The sequence below is a fragment of the Adiantum capillus-veneris genome, chromosome 7 (assembly GCF_014529385.1).
Source record: "Adiantum capillus-veneris isolate H3 chromosome 7, ASM1452938v2, whole genome shotgun sequence".
Classification (NCBI taxonomy): Eukaryota; Viridiplantae; Streptophyta; class Polypodiopsida; order Polypodiales; family Pteridaceae; genus Adiantum; species Adiantum capillus-veneris.
This window is the reverse complement of record NC_140937.1, coordinates 15,146,190-15,173,466: the sequence shown is the minus strand read 5'-3', so window position 1 is coordinate 15,173,466 and position 27,277 is coordinate 15,146,190. Positions and strand designations below refer to the sequence as shown.

Here is a 27,277-nt window from a genome sequence, read left to right as displayed (position 1 = left end):
GTTTTATCCCATGATTAGCCAAAAATGCATTAAATTCATGAGACATATACTCCCCCCCTCGATCGGAACGGAGGGTGCCCATAGTACATTTTTAGACATTTTCAACCATAGCCAAAAAAAATTTGAAGCACATAAATACTTCAGACAAAATAAAAGTTATTGCCCAAGGACAGAGTTTGCATGGGCCCACAAACATCACTATGCACAGGCTACAACCTGCATGTGGCCCTAACTGAACCATTCTTAGAAAACTTCAAACGATGCATCTTACCCAAAATACAAACTTCACAAACATGTTTGACATGTGCTTCAAGAGACGGCAAAGAAGCAACCATATCAGATTTTTGCAAACGCAGAAAACTTGCAAAATTCAGATGTCTAAAACGTGCATGCCAAAGTTTTGCATTTGAAATAGCCTTAGAATCTACAACTACATTTGCAAAATTTTGACCACACCTGTCATACAAAGTGAGCTTATACAGCCTATGACATAGAATGCGAGATGCAACAATTTCATCACCAAAACTGAGATCATGTACATTACATCTGTCATCCACAAATTTGACTACAAGTCCAAGTCTAGCAAGTACAGATACAAACAAAGGATTCTTCTCGATTCCAGGTACGTAAAGTAAATCAACAAGTGTGAAAGAACTGACATTTGCAGTAGTAAGCACAATCTTTTCAACTCCCTAAATCGGATAAGACGGCTTGTTGGCACGAGTAACTGAATTTCCACGAGGGACAGACTCAAGAGAGGTGAACAAATCACGATGTGAGATAATGTGCTTTGTAGCACCACTGTCAAATACCACACATGTAAATCTGCAGCAACTGACATACATGTATCATAGACAACATAATTATAGGTACACTGCACTAAAAGCCCATTCTGCATCAACATCAACATCACAGTCTTCTTTCATAGAAGACTCAACAATAGCTGCATTTGTAGTGGAACCAACATTAGTAGTGGAACCACTCTCTATCTTCTTAGCCTCTTTGGCCTTCAACTTAGGATACCGCTTGATTAAGTGATCATTAGCTTTACAATAATGGCAACACATCTTCTTTTTTCCCTTATCACCAGAATTCCCAGTTGAATTGTTGTCAGCATAAGCATTAGGAACAGGTGATTTTTCACTCATAGAAGAACCATAAGAAGTGGTTGCATTGCTATTACCAACTTTTCTTTGAGCAACAATAAAGGCATGTTCAATTGCACGCTTTCTAATCCTTTTTTCTTTTAAAACAACTCTTTCAACAGCAATGTGCATAATGCATCAAACTTGATAACGTCAGGATTTCCTCGGGTCATAAGTCTCCAAGTACTAGCAAAAGTCTGGTAAGAATCTTGCAAGGAATTGCATAAAGACGAGCCAAAATATCCGAAGCTTGTTTTGTAAATTTTGTTGAACAAATGTGAAGAGTAAAAGTGCGCTTCACAGACAATGCAATCAATGCATTAGCATGTGCATCTTTTACATCCCAATGAGTTTGCTCAACCCTAGGCAAAACTATTCTAACAGCAGCAATCCTTGCAGCAAGACCTGCAACATCCTCAACATCGCCTATATCCTCAAATTCAGGACGTACATCAATGCCCTGCACAATGTTCCAAACGCCCTTCGACACAAGAATATGTTGCATCATATAAACCCACATAGGGTAATTGTCCCCATCCAATCTGTCCTCACCACCAAACATCTTGAACACATATGTGTTGTTGTCAGTTATGATAAATGTTGCACCTGATGTAAAAAATGCTTGAAAAGAGAAAAAAGAAAGCAAGAACAACACGTCCTATATAGCACAAACAGTAGAATACCGTAAGTGACCTGTTATACAAAAAACGGCACTGACTGAATTTCTGCACAAAATGATAAAATAGCTTGTGTAGTACTGCCTGTAGAGAAAACGAAGGCCGACATGAGCCCAAATCAAAATTATGAACAAACGCTTGCCTAAGCTCACAAAAATCAAAGAAAGTGAACAAGTGTATGCTTGAGCTGCTGACGACTAAGCACGGGAGGACGCAACCTCCTTTGATACCAATTGTTGGAATTAGGGTTGCAAGAAAACACACACAACTTGGAGAAGACGAAGGAAGCTCAAGGCACAACAGAGAGAGTATTACTTAGTGTGCAATGTAAAGGGAGATAGCCTAGAATGATGGACGTATATACAATGCACGGGGGAAAAACCTCTTAGTGAGGAAAAAAATGCCCTTGCGGTCCTAAGTGTGTTCACTCACATTACTACCACCTGTTATTATGTGTTCACTCACATTACTACCACATGTTATTAATCATTTCATTATAAATACCGTTATTAGTTTTCTACTTCGTACATTGTCCAATCGCTCTTTCTAATTACTCATTGTGAGTGCTATGCTAATCATGCCACCTTAGCCCTAAACTTTCACCAAGGAATATAGAATAAAACAAATCTTGTTTCTTGTCTTTCCATGAGCCACTTTGTGTGATTGTTACCCGAATCAATGGCCTCAATCGAGAAACAGTGTGGAACTTTTGTCTCCATTATTAACAATGTGCAATATGAAACTTTTTTTTTCCCTTTAGGGTTCATTTTCCATTGGGACATGCATATAAGTGAGCCACCTTTCAAATAAAAAACGCATTGGAGAAGTACTTCTCCCTCTCTATGAACTTATGCATGGAAATTGCATATCGATCTGCTTTGGAATTTTAAAAGTGTGAGCACTTCACTCTTCTCCACCATTAAATACACCCCCATGTTCTTGATATAGCTTTTGATGAGCATTACATAGTACTTGCCACCATTCACAACTATCTTTGCAAGGACCCCAAACATATGAATGCATGGCTTAAATCAAGAATTATGTAAACATGTCTATTGTGCAGGTACATTGACACACTTCATAAAAACATTAGGCATTTCCACAACTCCAAACTAACAATCTCAAATTAATGTTATGTCCTCTGTACAAGCACCCATATACATCTCCAAGGTATGACCATATGAGTTGTGTCGAGCTATTTTGATGAGTTTTATAATCATGTACTAGCATGCACTTGCCTTCACAAGCTTACCATAGGAACAATAATAGCATTCTAAATATCCTTGCTACTTTGACAATGGCAATAGAATGCCAGACTACCTTGTTATGATAAGCTTGATCTCATGTTTTTGGTCTTTGACTCCCCTCACCACAATAATGACATACAAAAAATAAATGTTACCTTCGACCTATATTGTTTCTATTCATGATGCTTTTGTTGATATCATGTTTGATCTCAACACTACCTCGGCCATGCATGATGACAACCTCCTCCATGTTACTTAGGGACATTATGTAGCAACATAAATGTCCACAAGACACGTACTAACACTAGTTTGATGGGAAATAATCTTGCTTTTTTTTTGGGTGAAAAATCACATTCTATATATAGCCTGAGGGTTTGTATCTTATGAGATATTCCCACCATCTACAATGAACACACTTTACAATTTTTCCTCCACAGTTCTCTCATTGGAGGTGGTACATTCTTTAAAAGTGACTACCCATGTGTGCCCCTCAATTGCTCTTAACATGCACCTTATCATCTCTACTTCTTCATTATATATGCAAAGTTTTATGTTCAACATCCATCCAATTTTCTGAAACCTTCAGGTGAGCTCATCTGACCACATACATTAGATAAATAACATACAAACATACATGTTATGATCATGTGCGAAGAACCATAACAATGTACTTGCTTATAGCTCCTTTTTAGGCATCGGGATTTACTATTAGGCCACACACAAGCACCTTTACTTCTGCAGCTCCCACATTGTAAGGCCACCAACAGGGGAGGAAACATTACCATATGGCAAGAGCTTACTTGAACAATAGGACTTACAACAAGGCAGTAAGAGCAAAATTAACTTTGAAGAATTGCTTTTGAAGGCAAAGAATTCCAAAAGAGAAACTATGAAAGCCCCATCTTTTCGGTGAAGCTGCAAAGTTGTAGTCCTTCAAGAAAACCCTATCTTCCCGGTGAAATTGCAAAGAAATCCCACCTCGTCTATCATCTCTTCACCTCATAACCCTTAAATAAACCTCATCTCTTAATAAACTTATGTACTCTTTTGGATACCTACACCTTCCATCCCATATCTAAAGTTAAGTTAGTATTCAATCAAGAAATCAAAGACTGATCTAACAAATGAGACAGAGGTTCCCGATAGTATGAAAAGAATTTGAATTTTGAGAATGAGATAGTCATCAAAAAACCAACTCACATTCTTTGTGCACACGATAGCATTCCTTGAAAAATGACCTAGATATGAAAATATTAAGGTACGAGATTAATAGGAAGTCGAAAAGAACTCTTGGTATGATACTTTTTAAAACCCTTTACATATTGTTGGTCAACCAAGTTAGAGCACAGAGGGGATACCTCTAGTGCAATGGTGGAAGCTTGTGCCGAACGCACATTGCTCAGAATGGCAAGAACACGTCGAGCGCGTTCAGATTGGCAAAGCTAAAATACATGATACTTGTCGAACGCTGATTGCTCTGAATCGTCAGTTAGACCGAACGCGTTCATGTTGACAAAGTGGATATATGGATCTGTTTATGGAATTGATTTAACTTGATTTTTGAGATGATACAAATGGGTTGTAAAGGTTTTTAAGATGGACTCAACACTGAGAGTTTCTTGAGGAAAAATTGGCTACCACAACAAACATTACCACTAGCCAACTTCTTGCTTTTCTTTTCTCCATGCCCGGTAGTCAATAAAAGATGACTGAAACAAGCTTAGAACATACCCATTTATAGTAAAACTTGCCTTTGGGATGTCAGCACTTGGCCTAATTAAGAAAGCCACTAGAAGCAGTACACATAACTTGGCTTTTGCATGCATGCACATTATTGAAAGATTAAAACCCTTCATTGAATAGAGCAGGAAAGAGCTAACCCTGATTGATGCATTTACAACACAAAATGAGTTCAAATTGCAGTAGATAGCAAGAATCGCAATCCCTGATGTGATTGCAGTTATATACACGATCAAAGACCACAGAAACGCTGCTTGAATGCCAACAATCAGGTTGAGGCCTCACATGAAGTTAAATGTGTCCTTGCTTTACGTTCATCCCCCCTTTTCAGGTGACTTTATCACCATTTCTCTACCTACACATACGTACCCATTTGGGTGGTTCCAGCATTATGGATTCACTTTATACAGGAGGACTTTTCTTGCAAATTGAGGCCCTGATTCAACCCTAGAAATAATGGGTTGTAAGTACAGAAAAGCTTGAATTAGAAAACGACTATCTGACCTAGAAGACCACAAAAGGTGAATCTAATTGCCATCTTCTTCAAGCGGCATAAGCTTCCTCCTTTTGAGGATTCCAGTTTCCCCATCGCCAGCATCACATGCAGGGGATTTACCGCAAGGACGCAGAAAGGCTTTAAGAGTGGACTGTCCTGCAGGCAAGCTTTGGTATCGCTGCGATGAAGCCACATGCAGAGTGTCTTCTTTTCCATCCAGAACCTATCATCAGTTCAAAGAAACCAATTAAAACGGCTCAAACCCAGCTGTGGAAAGCCTTTTCTTTTGCTAAGAGCATACCTGGCCCACATTCTCTAACTTGTGTTGCACACTATCCCTGCAAGATAGAAATTTCCAAGTTGAGTTAATTGGGGAAACCTCCACTATACTGCAGCAGAAGATCAGAGCTTACCAAATAAGATCATCTATTGTATCATGTGCATGCAGATAGTACACATTAACCGAAGAAGCCTGTTCAAAAAAGTTGCAATAACAAAATATACAATCAAAAACGTCGACGATAACAACAAGGATGTCATGAGAGTCCTTTCAATTCTGTATTTACATCCATATATGTGTGCAAGCATTTGTAAGAGTTATGCAAAATGTTGGTACTTGCCAGCACAAACAAAACAAATCCAGGGAAGCCATATGCAAAGCCACATTTAGAACAGCTTCCTGTAAAACGTAGAGACTGATACCTGCCCAATGCGGTGTGCACGGTCTTCCGCCTGCACCAGGTCTCCAGGAGTCCAAGACATCTCAGCAAATATTACTGTGCTTGCTGCTGTAAGATTCAAGCCTACACCAGCAGCTCGAATGCCAAGCTATATAGAAGGAACTCATCACTTTTAATTCACACACATTGAAGGCTTCCTCCAGGCCGTAGTAAGGAGTAACGACTTACCACAGCTGCTTTCACATTATCCGCCTCCTGAAATTTCTTCACTAGTCCTAGCCGTAAGGAAGCTTCCGTGCTCCCATCAATTCTGATGTAGTGAACCTTTTTTTTCTATTTAATTCAGTAGGAACGACTTGTTAGTTGCTTCAATCATCATCCTTAACCACCCTAAAAATGGCAAGCTTCTGTGCTCCCATCAATTTTGATGTAGGGCATCTTTTTTTTCTATTTGATTCAGTAGGAATAACTTGTTAGTTGCTTCAATCACCAGCCTTAAAAACCCTAAAAATGACAAGCTCAAATAATTACCACAAAAAATTGCTCGATTCCATCCAGCAGTGTCTTGTGGTGCGCAAAGATGAGAAACTTGCAGTCAGCCTGCCAAAACGCAAAATCGAAGGCATGGCAACCACAACCTTATCCAATACTACTTCATTCTCATGATGAAAACCTTCATACCTCAATTACGGTAGACAGATAATCTTGAACCGCAGGCACCTTGACTTCAGCAGACTCTGTGTAGATCTTTACCAGAAAGAAAACATCAATAGTATCAAACTCAGTATAAGCAAAGCAAAACTCAAACAGATATGAGACAACCTTGCTACCTTACTTATCAGCTGTCTCTCTGCATATCTCAATTTATCAGCATCTTCCTGTGATTTGCTGCACTTGATGTCTCTCTTGACCGCTTCTAGCTGGAAAAAAAAAATTGTAAAAGAAAAAGATCTCAACGTATCTACAAGTATCAAAGTGCTTCTGCAGTTGGGGATGGAGCCAAAACAAGAAAGTCACCTCATAGAAGAGAGCACGGATTTGCTTCATGCCCTTCTCATCCAAAGAAAGATAAATCTGCTCTCCATAAATAACATAAAAGATAAAAGATAAGCCCTCTCTGATTCCCATATCGCAACCCAAACAGAGTTAACCAATGAAAAAGACCTGTTGTCTCCTCTTCAATGGAAGCTCAGATAACACGTCTTTCTTCAGCCTTCTAATCATGATGGTTGACTTCATAAGAGTATGAAGCTCCTCGCAATTGCTGGCCCCTTGATATACCCCAAAATGACCCTGTATAATAAATGATTGGTAAAACAATTGCTTTTAAGCTGTGCACGCGCGCGCACACACACATCTGCACGCGTGACACGCATGGACGATTTAGTTTAGTCTCTCATAGTTTTAAACTCCTAATAGCATTGTGAGATTTGAGAGGAAATGATGATGATTGGACCTCTAGAATGGAGCCATGCATGAGAGTGAACCATAGAAAACTATAGTGAAGTGTCATTGTCCTAGTTAGTTGTAGTGTGCGTGCATGTGTGCATGTGAGTGTGTGATGTGTGTGTGTGTGTGTGTGTGTGTGTGTGTGTGTGTGTGTGAGAGAGAGAGAGAGAGAGAGAGAGAGAGAGAGAGAGAGAGAGAGAGAGAGAGAGAGAAAGAAAGAAAGAAAGATTTTTAACGTCTATGTCAGGCCGAAATCGGCCTATGAGACAAATCAAATGTACATGGTGTGTATGTCATCCGTCTATCGGAAAGACAAATGAAACAAAACTGATACAAAACTGAACTGAATGTAGGTAGTGGAGTATCTGAGGAGGGATGGAGCTCTATCTCTAGGGGTATATGCATGTCTATATGCTCAAGGTAGTACAATCATGAGAATGCATCAAGCTATCTAGCTCCATCCTGTACTAATGGGGGGATGTAAGATGTGGTACATGGGCGGGTCTGGTGCCAAGGCTACCCGGATGAAAGTTGTCGGGTCGGCCCTCATCTGAGCCACTCGCTCCTCAGTGGCACGGCGCTCTCGGGCTCGGATCTCCTCGATCTGTCGGTGGTGGGAGCTCGCGCCCCTGTAGCCTGTGACTCGTGGTCGTCGTCTAGCTCGGCTCACCTCCACCTGTGGGAGTGTCACTCCCCTCTGAGTGTCTAGTGAGGGAGGGGTGGCAATCCTCTGAAAGAAGTCTGTGAGCTGCGACTGTCTCCCCTCTGTTTGTGTAGCTGTGTGTGGCTGTAGTAGTGTGTCCCGATGGCTCTGTATCTCTAGTAAGAAACATCCGAGCTGTCTCTGATCTCGAGAGTCCATGATCTCTCGGAGAGTGGGCTGTCCTCTGAATAAGGCCTCATACCTGCCTCTGATCTCAGTGTATGCTCTGCATCTACATACAAAGTGCTCCTCACTCTCCACCTCCTCTGTGCAGGCTCTGCAGACTCGCTCCTCCCTGGGAACACCAGTATGTCTCCCGATCTCAATCTCTAACCTGTGTGAAGCCACTCTCAGCTGACCAATCGCCACCCGTGAGCTATGTGGCATATATGTGTCCATGTAGCGTGGTCTCTGTATGAACCCCCCAGACAATATGGTGAGAAACTGGTCTCTGTAATCTGACATCCTCGTCCCCAAGCCAGGTGACTCCCAGACTCTCCTAGTGTATAGCTGCCACAGATCCTGTCTCAATACCAAGTTCCTCTCACTGCGAGAGAGGTGAACATATGGTGAGTGGGGGTCGTACTGGAATGGTGGTAGGCTCTCCATGTCAAGACCGTGTCCCTCAAACCATGCTCTGACCTGTGAGTACCATGCTCTCTCATGCCCACTCTCTGATAGCTGTATAGCTGCCTCAAATGCTCTACGAGTAAGTCTGTCAGGAGGTAGCTCTCTCATCCTCTGGATGAAGCAGACTGTCTGGAATAGTGCCTCTTCAACCATAGGTGGTGTGGCGAGCTCGGCTCTAATAATGTCATGTGGCACTGTCTTCTTGCTGAGGAGCAAGCGTGAGATCATACATACCTGTGGCCTCTCAAGCTGTGTCCACTGGTCAGCTGTCAATCCTGGTGCCCATACTGCCGCCGAGTACATCAAGGCCGGGGTGACTAAGGTGTCGAAAAGCCACCCCTTCGTGCGGGGCTCCTGAAAGTGTGCCTGGTGGCATCTCCGCTCTAGCATGGTCAGAGCTGCATATCCTCGGGTGAGCCTGTCAGCAGCAGCCTGCCTCATAGTGAAGGGTCCTGGTAGGCTGGTGAATGTGATGCCAAGGTAGACATAGGAGGTGACTACATCAACCTGTCCTCCTGCTGCTGTGAAGGTGGCAGCGCTCCTCACTGCACTGGATGTGTGAAAGATCATAACCTTGGTTTTGCCAAGGTTCACAGTCAACCCCCTGTGTGTGCTGAATTCGTCCAAGGCCTCAAGATGGCGTTGCAAGCCCTCGAGTGACTCTGAAATCAACACAATATCATCAGCATATAACATGATGTGGACCGGAGTACATGCCAAGTAGCTCCCCTCTCCTCCTGCTCGCAGTATGTAGTCGGAGATCTCGTCGATGTAGAGCCCAAAGAGTGTCGGGGAGAGTGGGCATCCTTGCTTAACACCAATGGTGCTAGCAATGGTCTCTAAAAAACCGCCTGGGCAACGAACTCGACCCGTCACCCTCTCGTAGAGAGCATATATGGCCCAAATCATCTCTGTTGGTACCCCAATGCTGTGAAGGCACTGGAAGAGTCTCTCGCGTGGGACTGTGTCAAAGGCCTTGCGGAAATCCACAAAGCAGCAGTAAAGCCTCTTCTTCCGCGCCTTTGCCCCATCAATGAGGCAGCGCAGAACGAAGATGTGATCAGTGGTGGAGAAAGCTCGTCTGAAACCTGCCTGGCCTGGAGCTCGTAAACCCTCGATCTCTGCGTAGCAGCTAAGTTGTGCCTCAAGTACTGCTCCATATAGCTTGGCCATCGTGTGGCCAATCATGATAGTCCTGTAGTTCCCTGGGTCCAGGGTGTCGCCAGATTTGTGGATAGACACTATGGTGTGCTGTGTCCACTCCTCTGGGAAGCCCTCCCCTATAGCCCGGTTGAAGACATGTGCAATCAACGGGGCTATAGTGGAGGCCGCATAAATGATGTGCTCACTTTGTAATCCAGTATGGTCAGCTGATCGTCTGTGCTGCATGCGGCGTATGGCCCTCTCTACCATCTCTGCTATAAAGAAGGAGGAGCACGTGGGGCGTGGCTCGTGTGGCTGTGGGATAGGAGGCTGCCTTGGCACCTCATAAAGTCGCTCTGCATAATCATGCCATATCTGTGGATCCTCAATAGCTGTAGTCGGACGTGGCTCGCGCAGGGTGCGCCATGCCGTCGCGCTATCCATGCTCATGAATAGGCGGTATAGCTCAAGCTCCTGTGCCTCTTCGAATGCTCGCCGCTTTTGGCGTGTCAGCGTCTTCATATGCCGTCTGGCCTCTCTCTCTGTGATCTCTCCTAAGGCTCGCCGTGCACGGAGGCGTCGGTATAGCTCTCTGCACTCATCATCATACCAGCGGTTCTCAGGCATAGTCCCGGGGGGGGGAGTGCGTCCTGTGTGAGTGGTGTGTGGAAAAGAGCTAATAGCTGAAGTGTGGAGAACGGAAGAGATATGTGATGTGAGAACGGAGAGTGGTGTGGATGGGTGGAGGAGGCATAGGCCATGCTCGACCTTGGCCGAGAAAAGAGAGGCTAGCTCATGTGTGAAATGGATGGTGGTGTGTGGAGTGTGTGCTGTGGAGCTGTGTGGGATGGTATCTCCGGTGATGGAGAAAGAGAGGTATGTGTGGTCGGCTCCGATGGGTATGGGTGGAATGGTGAAGGATGTGATAAGGTGTGTAGCCTCCCTGGGTCCCAGAATATAGTCGACTGTACTCCCCCCTCCCTCTGCAACTCCATGTGGCATACAAGTCAGGCCCCCTGAGGTGGGCCACTGGACCATCCCGTTATAAATAACGAGACGGTGCTGGGAGCCAAGTCGAAGTAGATGTCGTCCGTAGGCTGTGACTGGAGCTCTGTCTGCTATATCTCTCATAGTAGCCTCCTCATCTAGAGTGTGTAGTGCCTCTGGGTCCTCGTGGTCATATGCCTCACACTGCTCACTGTGCGTACGGGCATTGAAGTCTCCCATAAGGAAGACTTCTGGAGTACTCCATAATCTCCTCCGTGAGGCATGCGTACGGTGACTCCTGCTCAATAGGGGCGAATCTGGAGCCTGTGGGAGCAAAGTAGCAAAGGGCAATGTAGACGATCCTGTCTCGTGAGAGCTCGAGGCGAATCCACATGTAGCGGGCCTGTGGGTCCCGGGCAACAATCTGTAGTCTGCTGTGAAGCCCCTGTCTAAAGAGTATGGCCACTCCTCCTGAGCCGCGAGTGGTGTGCTGGCGCATACATCCCCGATGTAGAGACTCCCACTGGAATCCATGTATCCATGGTAACCCTCTCTCTGGGCTCTCATGTGTCTCTGTAAGTAGAATGATGTCTCGACCTCTCATCACCTCCTCAAGTCTCTCTGGGTGTGTCCATAGGTCTCCATTGCAATTCCAAACCGTGACATGAATCTCCTCGTGTGTCCCACAAGCCGCGAGTCCCTATGCGATGGTCTTGCCATCAATGATAACCCTACCATCTCGATATACTGCCTTCTTCCCTTCTTTGCGGGCTTGGTGGACTCTAGGCATGCACGCGCGACGGTGATCTTGGTGCATCTTTGTGAGGTCATCATCAAGATAAATCGGGGGGCCTTCTAGCCCTCTCAAGATGACCCTCTTTCGGAGGAAAGAAGTTCGAGACTCCTCGGAGGCGAATTGGAGGATGAGAGCTCTCTTCTTTGGATCTTTGCCGGCTCTCCAAACTTTGGAGAAAGGGATCTCTTCTTCCTTGTATCCCACTTTCTTGCATAAAGCTTTCCCATCGCTCTCTGGTGTAGACCCTTCTTCTTCTTTGATGCCGGTCACTCGCACATTGAGACGGCGAGCTTGTCGCATCTTCTCCTCCTCGATGGTTGTGTGTACGATGAGTACCTCATCTTTTTGGGCTTCCTCTCTTGCTACCTTCTTGATATTCTTTTTGACCACTTCAACCCATCCTTCTTTGGTGGCCTCTAATTTGTCCTCAATGCTTGCGGTGAGGGCTTTGGTGATCTCCTCCTTGAGGGCTTCCTTAGCCTCCTCTTTAATCTCTCCTTCCTCGGGGGTGAGGGATGTGATGGAAGCATGAAGGAGATCGATTTGTGCCTTCATCTCTTCTTGCTCTTTCCTCCATCTCTCCCTCTCCTTCTCGTTCTCCCGTTCCCTTCTCTCCTTCTCCTCTTTGAGATTTTGGATTTCCGCTCTCATGTCCTCCTTCTCTTCGTTCCATAGCTTGATGAAGGTGGCTTTCTCCTCCCTCCATATCTCTCTCTCAATCCACCATTCTTTCATGTCCTTCTCCAATTGTGCAAGCCTCTTGTTCGTGAGCATGAAGGTTGTCTTCATTGTCGATGTCGGCGTCTTGATGATGGGGGAAGACATGGTTGTCTTCGTAACTACCCTCTCTTCATATTGTGAAGAAGAGGGGAGAAGGGGAAGAGAGGGAGTACGTGTGTGTATGCGTGTATGTGTGTAGTGTGTGTGTGGGTATGTATCCGTGTGTGTGTGTGTGTGTGTGTGTGTGTGTGTGTGTGTGAGAGAGAGAGAGAGAGAGAGAGAGAGAGAGAGAGAGAGGCTGCGTGAGAGAGAGAGAGAGAGAGAGATGGCTGCGTGATGGGGAGCGAGGAGGGGTTGCGTGAGGGGGAGGGAGGGGCTACGTGAGGGGGAGGCTGGAGGGGGTCTGCGAGGGAGGGGCTGCGTGAGGGGGAGGCTACGAGGAGGGGCTGCGTGAGAGAGAGAGAGAGAGAGAGAGAGAGAGAGAGAGAGAGAGAGAGAGAGAGCACTGGATTTTGTGGTTTTTGCTACATCGCCCGAGGAGGACAAAGCTTTGGGCCGATTTGTGTAGACTTGATCACTATCCAAATAGCTACACTTCACCACCTCATTATGGTACTTGGTTGCTCTTCTTGTGCACTTTTTTGGTGTATGAGGGGAACGGCCGAAAGTGCCCAAACCCGACTCCTCAAACAAAACAAACAAATTATAGTATTTTCAACCCCATATGTAACTTGTGGTTTGTTATGGGATTTTTTCTTATGATCTCATTGTACATCTGTTAAGGTTTTTCCCATATTTCTTGTATATGGAACGATGGTTGATTCTTATGTAATGCAAAGGGTCGAAGCCCCACTTTTATTGGAGAGAGAGAGAGAGAGAGAGAGAGAGAGAGAGAGAGAGAGAGAGAGAGAGAGAGAGAGAGAGAGAGAGAGAGAGAGAGAGAGAGAGAGAGAGAGAGAGAGAGAGAGAAATGAAATGAAATGTAAAATTAACGTCTTCGAAAGGCCAAAATGACCTATGAGACCAAAAGGTTACATGTGGTGAATCTAATACCAGGTCTGGGTACGAAAAGTACACACACACACACACACACACACACAAAGAGAGATGAAATGAAATGTTATATTAAACGTCTTCAAAAGGCCAAAATGACCTATGAGACCAAACTGATACAATCCTTGCGGATCTAATCCAAAGTTTGGGTACAAAAATAAAATGAAGCAAAGTGAAAGACTAAACTAAAAGACTGAAATCGTCATCATCATCATCCATGCCCGAGGATGCCCGGCATCGGGCGTCCGAGAAAGAGTTGCATCGGTCGCTGAAGAGCTTCGTCAATGTCCGCCTCTGTAAATAGTCGTACTGGGCGTCTCCCATGTCATGCTAGAAAAGTCCTCATTCTCTGGTTGGGAGCCTCCGTTGATGTCGTGGTCGCCCCCGTAGACGTGGGCGTCTAGCTCTCCCAAGCTTAGTGGCTTTGTCCACTAATATACCTCTGCTCTGAAGTCTGCTGTGAAGCATGCTCATCTGGCTGCTGAGTCCCTGGTCTAAAGAAGTCAGTGATCTCCCTCTTTGAATGTCTCCCATTGCCTGGCCTCCTCAAGCCACTCCCTGTGTCTACGCAGCTCTAGCAAAAACAACCCGAGGCATCTCTGACCCTGACATCTCATGACTCTAGCCAACAGTCCAAAGCCCTCTCTGAATATATATATATATATATATATAGAGAGAGAGAGAGAGAGAGAAATGAAATGTTATATTAACGTCTTCAAAAGGCCAAAATGACCTATGAGACCAAAAAGTTATAATTGGTGAATCTGATATGATGTCTGAGTACGGAAATTACAAAGTTACAAAGAACTAACACTAAAACACTAAGGAGAAAGGAAATAGAGGAGGGGGGGGGGGGGGGGGGGGGGGGGGGGGGGGTTTGGTTTGTGGGTTCAGATGAAATCCCTCATCGGTCGCTGTCGGATCTCATCGACCTCCTCCATGGTCAATACTTTGGTTGGGCGTCTTGCATGTCGAGCTAGAGTAATCTGTATCTTCTGTTGCAGCCTTCATCGGTAGTGGGAGACCCCCCGAGGTCTTGGACGTCTGGATCTGCCAAGCTCAGTGGCTTGGTCAAGCAGTGTACCTCTAGTATGAGTAGGCTCTAAGATCTGCTGTAATGATTGCTCCGTTGGTTCTCCTCCGGCTGGTGTAAATAAATCTGTGATTCGTCTCTGAGACTGTCTTTCCCCTGACGTCCTCAGCAAGCTCTCCCTAAGTCTGTGCAGCTCTAGCAAGAACAATCCGAGACACCTCTGATCCTTGTATCTCATAACTCTAGAAAAAGGTCCAAACCCTTCTCTGAATAGGCAGTGGAAGCTGCGCGTATCTCATAGTATGCCGGGCAGTGACATGTGTAGTGCAGCTCTGTCTCTGGCTCTAAGTTACTTAGGTGACATATCCTGGCTCCTGCCGACACCCCTCGAAATCGGCCAGTCTCGATCAAGAGCTGATATGAGGATGTGCTTATCTGTCCAATAGCGCATCTTATCCCATGAGATAAGTGTGTATCCATGTATGCAGGCCTAGTCACAAAGCCGTACTCCGTCAGTTGGAGAAGATCCTCTCTGTAGAAGGCAATCTTCGTGCCCAACTCCTGTGTCGGTTGTATCCATGTGCTCTAGACCCTCTAATCAATTTTGTATAGGCTAGAATATTTCTAAGATGCCACATAAGAGCATTGCGATCAATGTTGGAGCTGGGCTAGTAACTATTCTGCTCAAGTTTGGGACTTACTTTGAGTCATGTTTGAATGTAACAAATTCAGTCACTTTGCCGAGGACTGCCCATTAAGGCTAAAGGGAGTACACAAGTCGCCAACAATGAAGAGGGTGTTGTATGTTCCTATTAAGGAATCTATGGTGGAAGGGAATGAGAAACAACTAAATAATAACAAAGGGGCAAGGGTAGGGGAGGACAAAAAGCTGAATCAGATCCTAATGTATGAGTCTGGTGATCTCTGTCTGTGCGAGAGACAGGGGGGGTGCATCCGGGGAGTATTGAAGCGGAGGTAATCTATCCATGTTGAGACCATGCGATTGAAACCATGATGTCATATGTCCATACCAACATGCTGTATCGCCTTGTAGAGCTAGTTGTTGAGATGACTTCAGGGCAACCCGAGCGTATTTGTCCCTGGGGAGATCCCATAGACCATGCATAAGGGAAACTGATCTCGTCAATGCCTCCACCACGAGAGGAGGGGGGGGGGGGCTAGCTCGGCTCGGATAATCTCATGTGGTACTAAGGCCTTAGCCCGAAACATCCGAGCGATCATAGAGACCAGAGGCCTCTCCATACATCTCTATCCTCTGTGTTGCCAGATCTCCCATGGTGGTCTATTGAGGGTCCCCATACCTGAACTCCATAGAGCATAGCTGAAGTCACTAGAGTGTCAAAAAGCCAAAGCTTTGTTCGCGGTTCCTGAAACTGAACCCGCGAACACATCCTCTCCAGTCCTCCCAAAGCTGCATATGCTCTCGTCAGTCTAGTCTCCGATGCTCTCCTTAGTGAAAACACTGGTCCACCGAAGACTACCCCAAGATAAGTATATGCATCTGTGTACTCCACAGTCTCCTGGCCATACATAAATGTGGGTGCCGACCTCCTGACCCATTGTGGTGTGGTGTTGAACATCATAACCTTGGTTTTCCCCATATTGACAAACAATCCACTATCACGAGCAAATGTATGCAGAGCATCCAAATGATGTTGCATCCCCTCTGGAGAGTCAGAAATCAGCACAATATCATCAACATATAGTAACAGCAAAATCCATGTCCCTACTAGCTGAGCCCCCATGTCCCCCTGACGCTCTACAAAGTCTGAAAACTCATCCACATACATCCCAAAAAGAGTCGGGGATAGGGGGCATCCCTGCTTTATTCCAATAGTGGAGTGGACCATGTCAGACATTCGTACCCGCCCCATCACTGTCCTGTATAGAGCCAGAATACCCCATATCAGCTCTGTAGGCACACCCATGTTCTGTAGTCTGTGTATAAGTCTGGCTCTCGGCACTGTGTCAAAAGCTTTGTGGAAATCAACACAAAGCTACATAGATCCTCTTGCCATGGTGTCTACCCTCCTCAATAATAGCTCTGAGTGTCAAAATCTGGTCAAGAGTGGAGAAACCTCTCCTGAAACCTGCCTTGGTGCTCTTATGCCCTCTCGCTCTGCCCATATACTCAGCTCCTGCTCAAGAACGGATGCATACAACCTAGCTAATGTGTGACCAACCATGATGGTGCGATAATTCGCAGGAATCATGGGATCTCCTGACTTGAAAATAGGCACAATCGTAGACACACTCCAAGTCTCCGAGAATCCTTCATACATGGCTCGATTAAACATCATAGCCAGGAGCTCTGCAAGCATATCTCTGGCATGGATGAAGTGCTCTGCTACCAGACCATCATGATTATGTGCTCTCTTTGTCTTCATCCTGTCAATGGCTTTCCTTACCCTCTCGGCAGTAAAGAAAGAACACGTCTCCGGGCATGTCTCTAGTGGGTCCAGCAGAGGTGGTTGCCCTGATGCTGTGTAGAGAGATGTGGCATATTCCCCCCATGTCTCAGTGGAGGTGACCGCTCGTGGTGGTGAATGCTCGTACAATAGCCTCCATGCTTCGCCTGAGTCTTGACTTATAAATAGCTGAGATAGATAGGCCCTTTTCTTTCGTCGCACTAGGCGGCGAAAGACTGTCTATGTGTGGTAATACCCGTGAGCACTTCCATCTGTAATTTGATCCTCGTCTCTCTGCACTCCTCATCATACCAACTCTTCTGGGGCATGCTCCCAGATCGTCTCCGTGTGGGCTGGCGGCTGTGGGGGTATGCCTCTGATGTTGCATCATGGAGCGTCTCTATCAGTATCTGAGTGAGTTCATCCAGTGGCCGTCCCGGCTCCTGGGTGCGTAGCTGCCTGTATATCTCATCCATATATACAGAATCCGTCTCCCTCTCATGAAGGAATACCGAGTGTGTCTGGGGACCTCTCCTAATGGAGTTGTGATGAACTGAAAGGTGAGGGTGAAAGACACGATGGCATGATCAACTGCTACTCCAACTGGCCTAGTGCCCACCATGAAATCTTGAAAGAATGGAATGAGACATGGCTGGGCCATAACATAATCCACTGTGTTGGCACCATGTCGGTGTGGAAAGCAAGTAAAAGCTCCAGCTGTCGAAAATCTTTGTAGGTGGATAGTCAATTAAGTTTGACTCTTTTTCTAGATTCCGAGATGCTCCGAGGGCTTTGGCCTTCATACAGCAATTTGACATAGCTTTCTCTGGAGGACATTACTCATAGCACTCCAAGATTAGGAGGGCTACATCTTTCTTGAAGGAAAATGCTCGAACATGGTGGTCCACCCTTCTTCTGAGCAAGGAAGCTACAATTAAATGGTTGAAATTCAAAAGGCTGTTTATTTCTTCTTGGCTGACTCGGGAGTACGAACGAGATATACAAACCGCTTGGAATCATCTTCGGATGACCAAGTGAGATTCCCCGGACGCTTATTGTGAGACATTTTGTGTTAGGGAATAAAGGCCTAAGTGCCTTGTACTTATAACTTATAAGTTAAAAGGACTTATAAGTGAGGGGGCCCAAGTGTGAATGGCCCCCTAGTCACTTACTCATATACTCAAATGTGAAGCCCAAAAATACACCAGCGTGGCTTTTTCCCAAATCCAACGAGCTCTCTCTCTCTCTCACGTTTTCTCTGCGTGAGCATCCTCAGCGCCTCTCTCCCCTTCTCCTTCACTCTCATTGCATAGGACAGCAAGTGGGCTCTCTCTCCTGCTCCCCCACACATGGTATCAGAGCTTTAGGGTTTCCCAGAGAGCTATCTTCGCAACACAGATCAGAATTCTGTTTTTGCTCGCTGCGGGAAGGATATTCAACCGTTTTCGATCAACTCTGTCGCGAAGGGATCCTCTCACCGTGTAGAATCGCCCTCCGGTGACAGTTTCCCCAAAATTAGGGTTTCAAAAACTGGCGAACAGCAGCCTATTTCTGCTGAAATTGACCAATTTCGGGGTCAATTTGATTCAATTTCATTAGGGCAAGTCTCACAGGTCAATCTTACAGGTGTTTCCACCAACGAGGTTCTGAAAATGCAGCAAAACAGGTGTTTACAGGTCTGATTTTTGCCCTAAAACAGGGAATTTCAGCAAGCAAATGATGTATACACCTTGTGGAAACCTTTGGTAAGGGTTTGGCAGTGAATGTACGCCGTTTTGGGGTGATTTCGCGTGAAATTTGCTCGCTGTTTTTCTGTAACAGCAAGCTGTTTTTTGCCCGATTGCGCACATTTGGGCGTGTTTAGGTCGGCAAAACAGGGTTTCAGTGTTTGCAATCACTCAGAATGGCTTCTAGCAGTGAAAGTGGCAATTTGTTGCACATTCGCAAGCTTGAAGGTGCCCATAACTTTGCTATATGGAAGAAGCAATGTTATAATGTGATGTTGCAGAAGAAACAGGCGAAACCTATTAAGTTACAGGGTGTGAAACCGGATAATATGGAGGTTGAAGAATGGGAAGAAGTGGACGAGTTGGCTCGCTCCACGATCATGCTTTCGGTGTCTGACAATTTACTCTTCAATGTAGAGAATGAGCAGACAGCATGGGGCATGTGGAAGCGTTTAGACGAGTTGTATGCACAGCAGAGTGCTGCCAGTAAAGTGTATTGGCTCAAGAAGCTTATGGATCTCCGCATGAAGGAGGGCACGCACATGTCAGTGCACCTCAATGAATTCAATTCTATTTTCAGCCAACTGACAGAGCTGAAATTCACGATTGATGAGGAGTTCAAAGCTACTTTTCTGCTATGCACATTGCCCGAGAGTTGGGATGTATTCCGGACAGCTCTTAGTAACTCAAGTGCGTCACTTAAGTATGCAGATATAGAGAGTTCTCTCTTGATGGAAGAGATGAACAGGAAGAACACCATAGGTGGGTCTTCTAATGCATTGCACTTGAGAGGCAGGTCTCAACAGAGGGAGAAATCTGACAGTAAGGACAGGGCACGCAACAAATCTCGTAGGAAAGATGTTGTGTGTCATCATTGTGGAAAGAAAGGGCATTATAAACGGGAATGCTATGAGTAGAAGAAAGAGAAGAACAAGGGTGCTGAAACTGATGCAAAGGACAAGGGAAATGCCAAGAAGAGCACTGTGTTGATTGAGGAAATCAATGTTGCTAGTAGTTGTGACAGTGACAGCAGCACTGATGTACTCAATGCCTCTTCTGTGGATGCACATACCCTTGCTATGGGTTCTGATGTGGACATGCATACTTGGATTCTTGATTCAGGTGCCTCCTTTCATGTAACACCTCATAGGGATTGGTTTACACAGTACTCAGGTGAGGTGCAGGGCACTGTTTATTTGGGAGACAACTATGCATGTGGCAGTGTCCAGTTTTCCTTTGCTGATGGTATGACTTTTGTTTTGCACAAAGTGCGCCATGTGCCACAACTCAAGAAGAGTTTGATTAGTACAGGGCAGCTAGATGATGTAGGCTATCACACCACTTTTGGTGATAGCAAGTGGAAAATTTGTAAAGGGGCTCGGATTGTAGCCAAGGGTTGTAAATCGGACACTTTGTATCCTTTGCATGTATCTAGTGTGCGTGACCATGTTGTCGCCGTAACCGAGCAGCCAAGTGTTTCTTTGTGGCATGGCCGGTTGGGACACATGAGTAAAAGAGGAATGGAAACTCTGTCTCGTTGTGGTTATTTGCCGTGTTTGAGGTATGCTGATTTTTCTCATTGTGAGCATTGTATTTATAGTAAGCACAGTCAAACACCGCACAAAAGGTCTCTTTCTTTGAAGTCTGACAGGTTAGACTTAGTGCATTCCGATGTATGTGAAATGCCACAGTTGTCCTTAGGGGGAAAGAAATATTTTGTCTCGTTTATCGATGATGCTACACGTAAGGTGTGGGTGTATCCAATACGTGCTAAAAGCGATGTTTTGGATACTTTCAAGAAGTTTCTTGCGTTTGTTGAGAATCAAACTGACAAGAAGCTTAGGTCTTTGCGCTCAGACAATGGGGGGGAGTATGTATCAAAAGTATTTATTGACTTTTGTGCTACTAAAGGTATTAAAAGAGAGCTCACGGCTCCTTTTAATCCCTCTCAGAATGGAGTTGCAGAGAGGTTGAACCGGACTATCCAAGAGAAAGTTCGGAGTATGCTGTCACATGCTGCATTACCTCATGGTTTTTGGGCAGAAGCTGTGCAAACAGCTATTCACTTGATTAATCGCTCACCTAGCAAGGCTTTGGGTGGAAAGGTGCCTGAGGAGGTGTGGTCTGGCAAGCCACCCTCATATGCACATTTAAGAGTGTTTGGTTGTGAGGCCTATGTTCACATCCGGAGTGAACTGCGCACCAAACTAGAACCAAAGTCTCATAAATGCATTTTCCTAGGATATGGTGAGGATGGTGAAATGGGGTATAGATTATGGGATCCCGCATTACGGAAAATCATACGCAGCAATGATGTCATCTTCAATGAGAATTGCATGCACAAACAGCCCACAAAGGTCGAGGAAGTGCGCCGGGTTGTTTTTCGTGAAGATGTTACATATGGACAGCCAAGAAGGCCCAATGTTCAGCAGCCTTTACATGCTGAAAATGGTGCTGAAAATGAGCCATTAGCTGCTGAAAATCAGCCCCAACAAGTTGCCATTGATGCACCACAGGTAGGGGAACAGGTTGATGCTCCTAGACCGCCCGTTGTTGCGATGCAACCGGCTGAACAGCCTGCTGTTTTTGATGATTTACAAGCTGAAAATCCACCTGTTATGGATCATTGGGTGCGTAGGTCTACTCGGGTGACAAGGCCCCCCGATAGATATGAACCGTCTTTGGAATATGTCATGCTTACTGATTGTGGTGAGCCATCTTGCTATAAAGAGGCTATGCAACGTGAAGACAGTAAGAAATGGTTCAAAGCAATGGTTTCGGAAATGCAGTCTTTGGAGAAAAACCATACATGGGACTTGGTTGATTTGCCTAAAGGGCATAAGGCTCTGCCATGTAAATGGGTTTACAAGACCAAGGTCACATCTGATGCTTCCTCTAAGTACAAAGCACGTTTGGTTGCTAAAGGGTACAAGCAAAAGCATGGTGTGGATTTTGATGAGATTTTTTCTCCTGTTGTAAAGCTTGCCACATTACGTCTTGTTTTAGGCCTGGTTGCTTCTGACGATATGGAGTTAAAGCAAATGGATGTCAAAACAACGTTTTTGCATGGCGATTTGCTTGAGATTATCTATATGATGCAGCCAGAAGGTTTTGTGTCAAAGGGGCAAGAGAAGAAAGTATGTAGACTCTTGAAGAGCTTGTATGGTTTGAAACAGTCTCCCCGTGCATGGTATCACAAGTTTGATACATTCATGAGGTCTCAAGGATACAAAAGAAGTAATTCGGATCACTGTTTGTATATCAAAACGGCAAGTGATGGATCTCTTCTATTGCTGATTTTGTATGTTGATGACATGCTTATTGCGGGTAAAAATGTCACGGAGTTGGATGCATTACAGCAAAGCTTAAAGAATCGCTTTGACATGAAGGATCTTGGTGATGCTAATCATATTTTGGGCATGCGTATCTCTCGAGATAGACCCAACAGGCGTCTGTATCGATCTCAACGAGATTATGTTAATAAGGTGCTACATCGTTTTCATATGGATGGGGGAAAGGCACTTGGTACTTCGCTGCCTCCATATGTAAAACTGACTGCACATGACTGCCCAAACACAGATGATATGCTGGCTGAAATGGCCAAGATTCCTTATGCATCAGCCGTTGGCAGTTTGATGTATGCTATGGTTGCTACACGTCCGGACATTGCATTTGCGGTGGGAGTGGTAAGCAGGTACATGAGCAATCCTGGCAAAAAGCATTGGGAAGCAGTGAAGTGTATCTTGAGATACTTGAAAGGCACTAAAGACTTGTGCATTTGTTTTGGGAAGAGTGAGATATCTGTGCATGGCTTTACAGATGCAGATTTTGCTGGACACCCAGATTGCAGGAAGTCTACCTCTGGATATGTGTTTACATTCACAGGAGGTGCAGTTTCTTGGATTTCTAGACTGCAAAAATGTGTTGCTTTGTCTACCACTGAGGCTGAGTATGTGGCTGCCACTGAGGCATGCAAAGAAGCTTTGTGGCTCATGCGTTTGGTAGAAGAGCTTGGCATTAAGTCACCAGTTCCTGTGCTACACTGTGATAGTCAGAGTGCTATTATGCTTGCAAGGAATCCTGTTTTTCATGCCAAGACAAAGCACATAGAGGTGAAGTATCATTTTATCAGGAGTGTGCTTGATGACAAGAGCATTACACTTGTCAAGGTGCACACAGATGACAATCCTGCAGATCTTTTGACCAAGAGTCTTCCAGCAGAGCGGTTTGCATATTGCCGTCAGATGATGGGTGTTGGATGAGTAAGTGCATGATCAGCTGTTGTATCATAGTTAGCTGATTCTTTGATCTCCCAAGGTACATTGCCTTTAGGTGGGAGTAAAGGCCTAAGTGCCTTGTACTTATAACTTATAAGTTAAAAGGACTTATAAGTGAGGGCCCCCTAGTCACTTACTCATATACTCAAATGTGAAGCCCAAAAATACACCAGTGTGGCTTTTTCCCAAATCCAACGAGCTCTCTCTCTCTCACGTTTTCTCCGCGTGAGCATCCTCAGTGCCTCTCTCCCCTTCTCCTTCACTCTCATCGCATAGGACAGCAAGTGGGCTCTCTCTCCTGCTCCCCCACATTTTGGAGCTCCTTTCTACCAACCTCTTCATTTAAGAAGGTCTCGTTTAAGGAACAGATTGAGCGGTTTTGTTGCGGACTTCCTACAGAGATCCGAGATTACTGCTTGGAACAAAAGTCAAATTCTATTGAAGAATTGATGGGTCATGCGAAACGCGGTTTTGTGATACATTCGGGCAATTTGACTTACCCCACTGATGAGATCTTGACTCAGAGAACCCAACAGACCTCTAACAATGAAAGTAGAAAGAGAAAGAGTTCCCAAGAAAATAAAGGCAAGCATACAGGATCCCGGCTCACTCTTCGAGAGAGGTTCAGTTACATCAAAGAAGGAAAGTGTTTTGGATGCGGAGAAGATGGGCACGTCTTCGTGAAGTTCCCTAAATAGACACACTAAGAACAGAATGAAGACAGGCCAAATAGTTTCAGAGCAACTGAGGAACGTGGCAGAAAGGCAAGATGAAAGCAGCGACCAAAGCACAATTAATGAAAAAGTACAAAACTTTGCCGAGCTTGGGGCAAAGTGAAAGATCAAGAAGCCCTGATTTTCTTTGATGGAGGAGCCAAGGCCAACTTCATTTCACCTGAATTGGCGGCGCGGCTCGAGATTACACCCGACCGGATGGGACCACCAGCAGAGGCAGTTCTAGCGGCACCCGGACGAGACATAGCCATTACACCTTTCATTGGCAAACTTGGGTTGCATTGTCAGGGGTATTTGGGGCACGAGGACTTTTACAAATGCCCTTGGAAGGTTGTGACATCCTCCTTGGAGTCCTTGGTACCATAAGAACAACGCTGTGGTCGATTATCGAGCAAAGAAATCGACTTTGACAAATGAAAAGGGCCGAAATATTGTACTTGATGTGAAATTGAAGGGCGAGTTTGTCCCTATTGTATCGGCTTAGTCCGTTTCCTAATTAATGGAATCCAATCTGTTTGTTTACTCGATCCACTTGAGAGAGTTAAATGATGAACACAGAACGAATATGTCTGAACTTGATAAAGAACACCAAGATTTTCTCCACACTCATGTGTAACAAACTGTTGACGTGTCAAAGCCTAAAGAATGGAGCCAACTTAGAGATGACGTGGTTGCCCGAGAGCAGAAACCCTAACCCTAATTTCTACCAAAAACCCTAATTGTTGAAACCCTGATTCTGGAAACCCTAACCCTAACCCTAAGGGCAGCAAGCAGATTTCCGAAATTTGCGCTGACATGATGACGTGGCAGGCTGTACGGATTTCCGTGATTTACGCTGGCAGCTTTTTGGCTTTGCTTTTGGACCAGATGCTTTTAAGTTTAAAGGCTTTTCACTGTAATTGCTTTTTAGGCCAAGGGCCTGCTAGGGCTCATTCTCTTGCATGCTTCCTGGAGAAGGTACAGAGTTTGGAGTACCAGCTTGTATTGTGTCGATGCAATATAAAGAAATGCCGAAAGGGGCGCCAAGGTGGGCCAATACTCTCTGGGGTGGAATTCCGCCACTCCGTGTCGCGTGTGCTCTCTCTCTCTCTCTCTATTTCAGTTAAGTTGTTATTGAAGTGCTAAAAGTCTGTTCAGTCTGTTCTTTTCTATTGGCACGTGGTGCCCGCCTTGTGACACATGCCAATTGCTTTTCTGAGGGCCTGCCAGGCGAGTTACCACCATCTTGTCCTGAGGACCATACTATTGATCTGATACCTGGAAGCACACCACCGAACCGGCCACTGAACCATGTGAGCCGAGCGCAGAATGAAGAGATTATGAACCAAGTGAAAGACCTTTCCGAAAAGAGTCTTATCCAGCCGAGTACTTCACCCTACTGCTCTCCGGTTTTGTTGGTTTTAAAGAAAGACCGATCTTGGAGAATGTGCATTGATTATAGAGCTCTCAATAAAATCACCATCAAGAACAGATTTCCGATTCTGAGGATCGATGATATTCTTGACAGATTACAGGGATCCTCTTGTTTCACCAGGAGTGAACCGGTGTAGACAGACCCTCTGAGGTGCGTACATGCCCAACTACTGACCTGCATAATGCCATGGTCACCCAAATGAGCTCTGTGGATACTCCCATCTCCTGTAGTCTGCGTATCAATCTAGCTTTGGGTACTATGTCAAATGCTTTGCGGAAGTCCACAAAGCTACAATAGATCCTTCTCCTATGTGATCTGCCCTCCTCATTGATGGTTCTGAGTTATGGTAAGAGTAGAAAAGCCTCTCCTGAACCCTGCCTGCCCGGCTGCGCATACCCTCTCCCTCTCTACCCATCTACTGAGCTGCTGCTCAAGAATGGATGCGTACAACCGTGCCAATGTGTGTCCAATCATGATAGTGCGATAATTCCAGGGTTCCACAGGGTCTCTTGACTTGAAGATAGGTACATAGGCTCCAAGTATAAGGCAAGCCTTCACACATGGCACAGTTAAACATAACTGCCAGAAGCTCTGCTAGTAGATCTCTGGCATGCATGAAATGTTCAGCCACTAAGCCATCATGGTCATATGCTCTCCCACTCCTCATCCTGTCAATTGCTTCTTCACCATCTCATCAGTGAAAAAAGCACATGCTTGTGGGCATGGATTGGGAGGGTCGGGAAGGGGCGGTTGTCCAGGAACTGTGTACAAAGATGAAGCGTACTGCCCCAAGCCTCTATAGAGGTAACGGCAGGGGGGAGAGGGGGTGCTCATGAAAGAGCCGCCATGCCTCTCGTGAGTCCTGACTCAAGAATAGCTGGTATAGATCCTGCTCTGGTCGAGCCAAAAAAGACCTCTTCCTCCGCCGCACTAAGCGCCGGAAGTCAATCTGTGACTGTCTGTGAGTGATGTCCCCCAAAAGCACCTCCCTCTGAAGTCTGGCTCTAGAACGGCATCTCTGCTCAGGCTGAGTGTGTGGATATGCCTCTATTGCTGCCTCATGTAATGTATGTGTCAGTATAGTAGTAAGCTCCTCCAGAGGTCGCCATGGCTCCTCAGTGCAAAGCCGTCTGTAGATCCCATCTATATATACGGAGTCCGTCTCCCGCGTGAAGGTGTAGCGAGTAGGTGCTGCTGCCCGTGGATTGTATGCTACATTAAATTGAAAAGAGATGGTCATCAAGACAGAGGGGCAAAATCCACTGCCACCCCAACAGGTTTGGGTCCAACCGTGAGATCCTGAATATGGTTGTGCCATGACATAATCCACTGTGCTGGCTCCATGTCTGTGTGGAAAGCATGTATAACCTCCCGCAACGGGAAATCTTTGTAGTCCATTCAAAATGGCCAGTCCATGTGCTTCTAATATTACCACTATGCCATCTCGGTAAAAGACAATCTTGCCTTTTTCCCTTGCCGCTCTAATCTCCAGCATTACCTCCTGCATATAAGCGATCTTCAAGAGGGTAAGATCATCTCCAAGAAAGATGCCCGTCTTCTTAAGAGTTGGCCTATTCTTCAAAAAGTCCGTCGCTTCCACGGAGGGAAACGAAGGATGAGTGCCCTTTCTTTGGAGGTTTCCCCATTGCTTCCATTTTTCTTGTTGCCCACTCTCTAAGCTCTTGTGTGCATTGGCTCATGAACCCCCATTAAAGCCATGAGTTCTTTTACCTCTTCGTCCATATGACCTTCGTCTTTTAAGGCCGCAAATTCTCACATGTAAAGCACGCACACGTCTTCTTTGCTCCTCCTCTAGTGTCAGATTAATAATAGTGGGTGTGGACGTGGACGTTATTTCCTTGCCCTTTCCTTTCTTGGCAACCTCGATCCATTTCTGAGCTTCATCCACCTTCTGTTGAGTCTTCGTAATAACATCCACCCAAGAAGTCGTCATTTATTTGTGCTTCTCTTCTCCTTCTTTGATGGCCCGTACTTGCTCCTTGATCATGTTGAGTTCTTCTATTACTGAGGGTTGCATTTCTCCCTCTTCAAGTGTGTTTCTTGATTTGCTTCAGCGAGATCCTTCTTGGGTGACGCAATCTCTTTATCTTGAGCCGTCACACGATCTTCCAGTGCATTTATCTTGCTTTCTTGGTTCAACACACGTCCTTCGAGCATTTTTATTGTGCCCAATAGG

General features: G+C 45.4%; 1 protein-coding gene across 1 annotated transcript in view; it reads right to left on the bottom strand.

The window, feature by feature from the left end:
- Window positions 1-4,940: 4,940 nt before the first annotated feature.
- CHR18 (chromatin remodeling factor18) overlaps window positions 4,941-27,277 on the bottom strand; it is a 108,853-nt gene continuing 86,516 nt past the window's right edge. The window contains exons 20-29 of the mRNA XM_086515659.1: window positions 7,150-7,278; window positions 7,003-7,059; window positions 6,816-6,905; window positions 6,667-6,732; window positions 6,517-6,585; window positions 6,214-6,318; window positions 6,008-6,133; window positions 5,719-5,777; window positions 5,607-5,643; window positions 4,941-5,528 (exon numbers count right to left, since the gene is read on the bottom strand). Coding sequence (XP_086371785.1) covers window positions 5,337-5,528; window positions 5,607-5,643; window positions 5,719-5,777; window positions 6,008-6,133; window positions 6,214-6,318; window positions 6,517-6,585; window positions 6,667-6,732; window positions 6,816-6,905; window positions 7,003-7,059; window positions 7,150-7,278 — 930 coding nt within the window. The 3' untranslated portion in view covers window positions 4,941-5,336. The remainder of the gene's footprint in view (window positions 5,529-5,606; window positions 5,644-5,718; window positions 5,778-6,007; window positions 6,134-6,213; window positions 6,319-6,516; window positions 6,586-6,666; window positions 6,733-6,815; window positions 6,906-7,002; window positions 7,060-7,149; window positions 7,279-27,277) is intronic.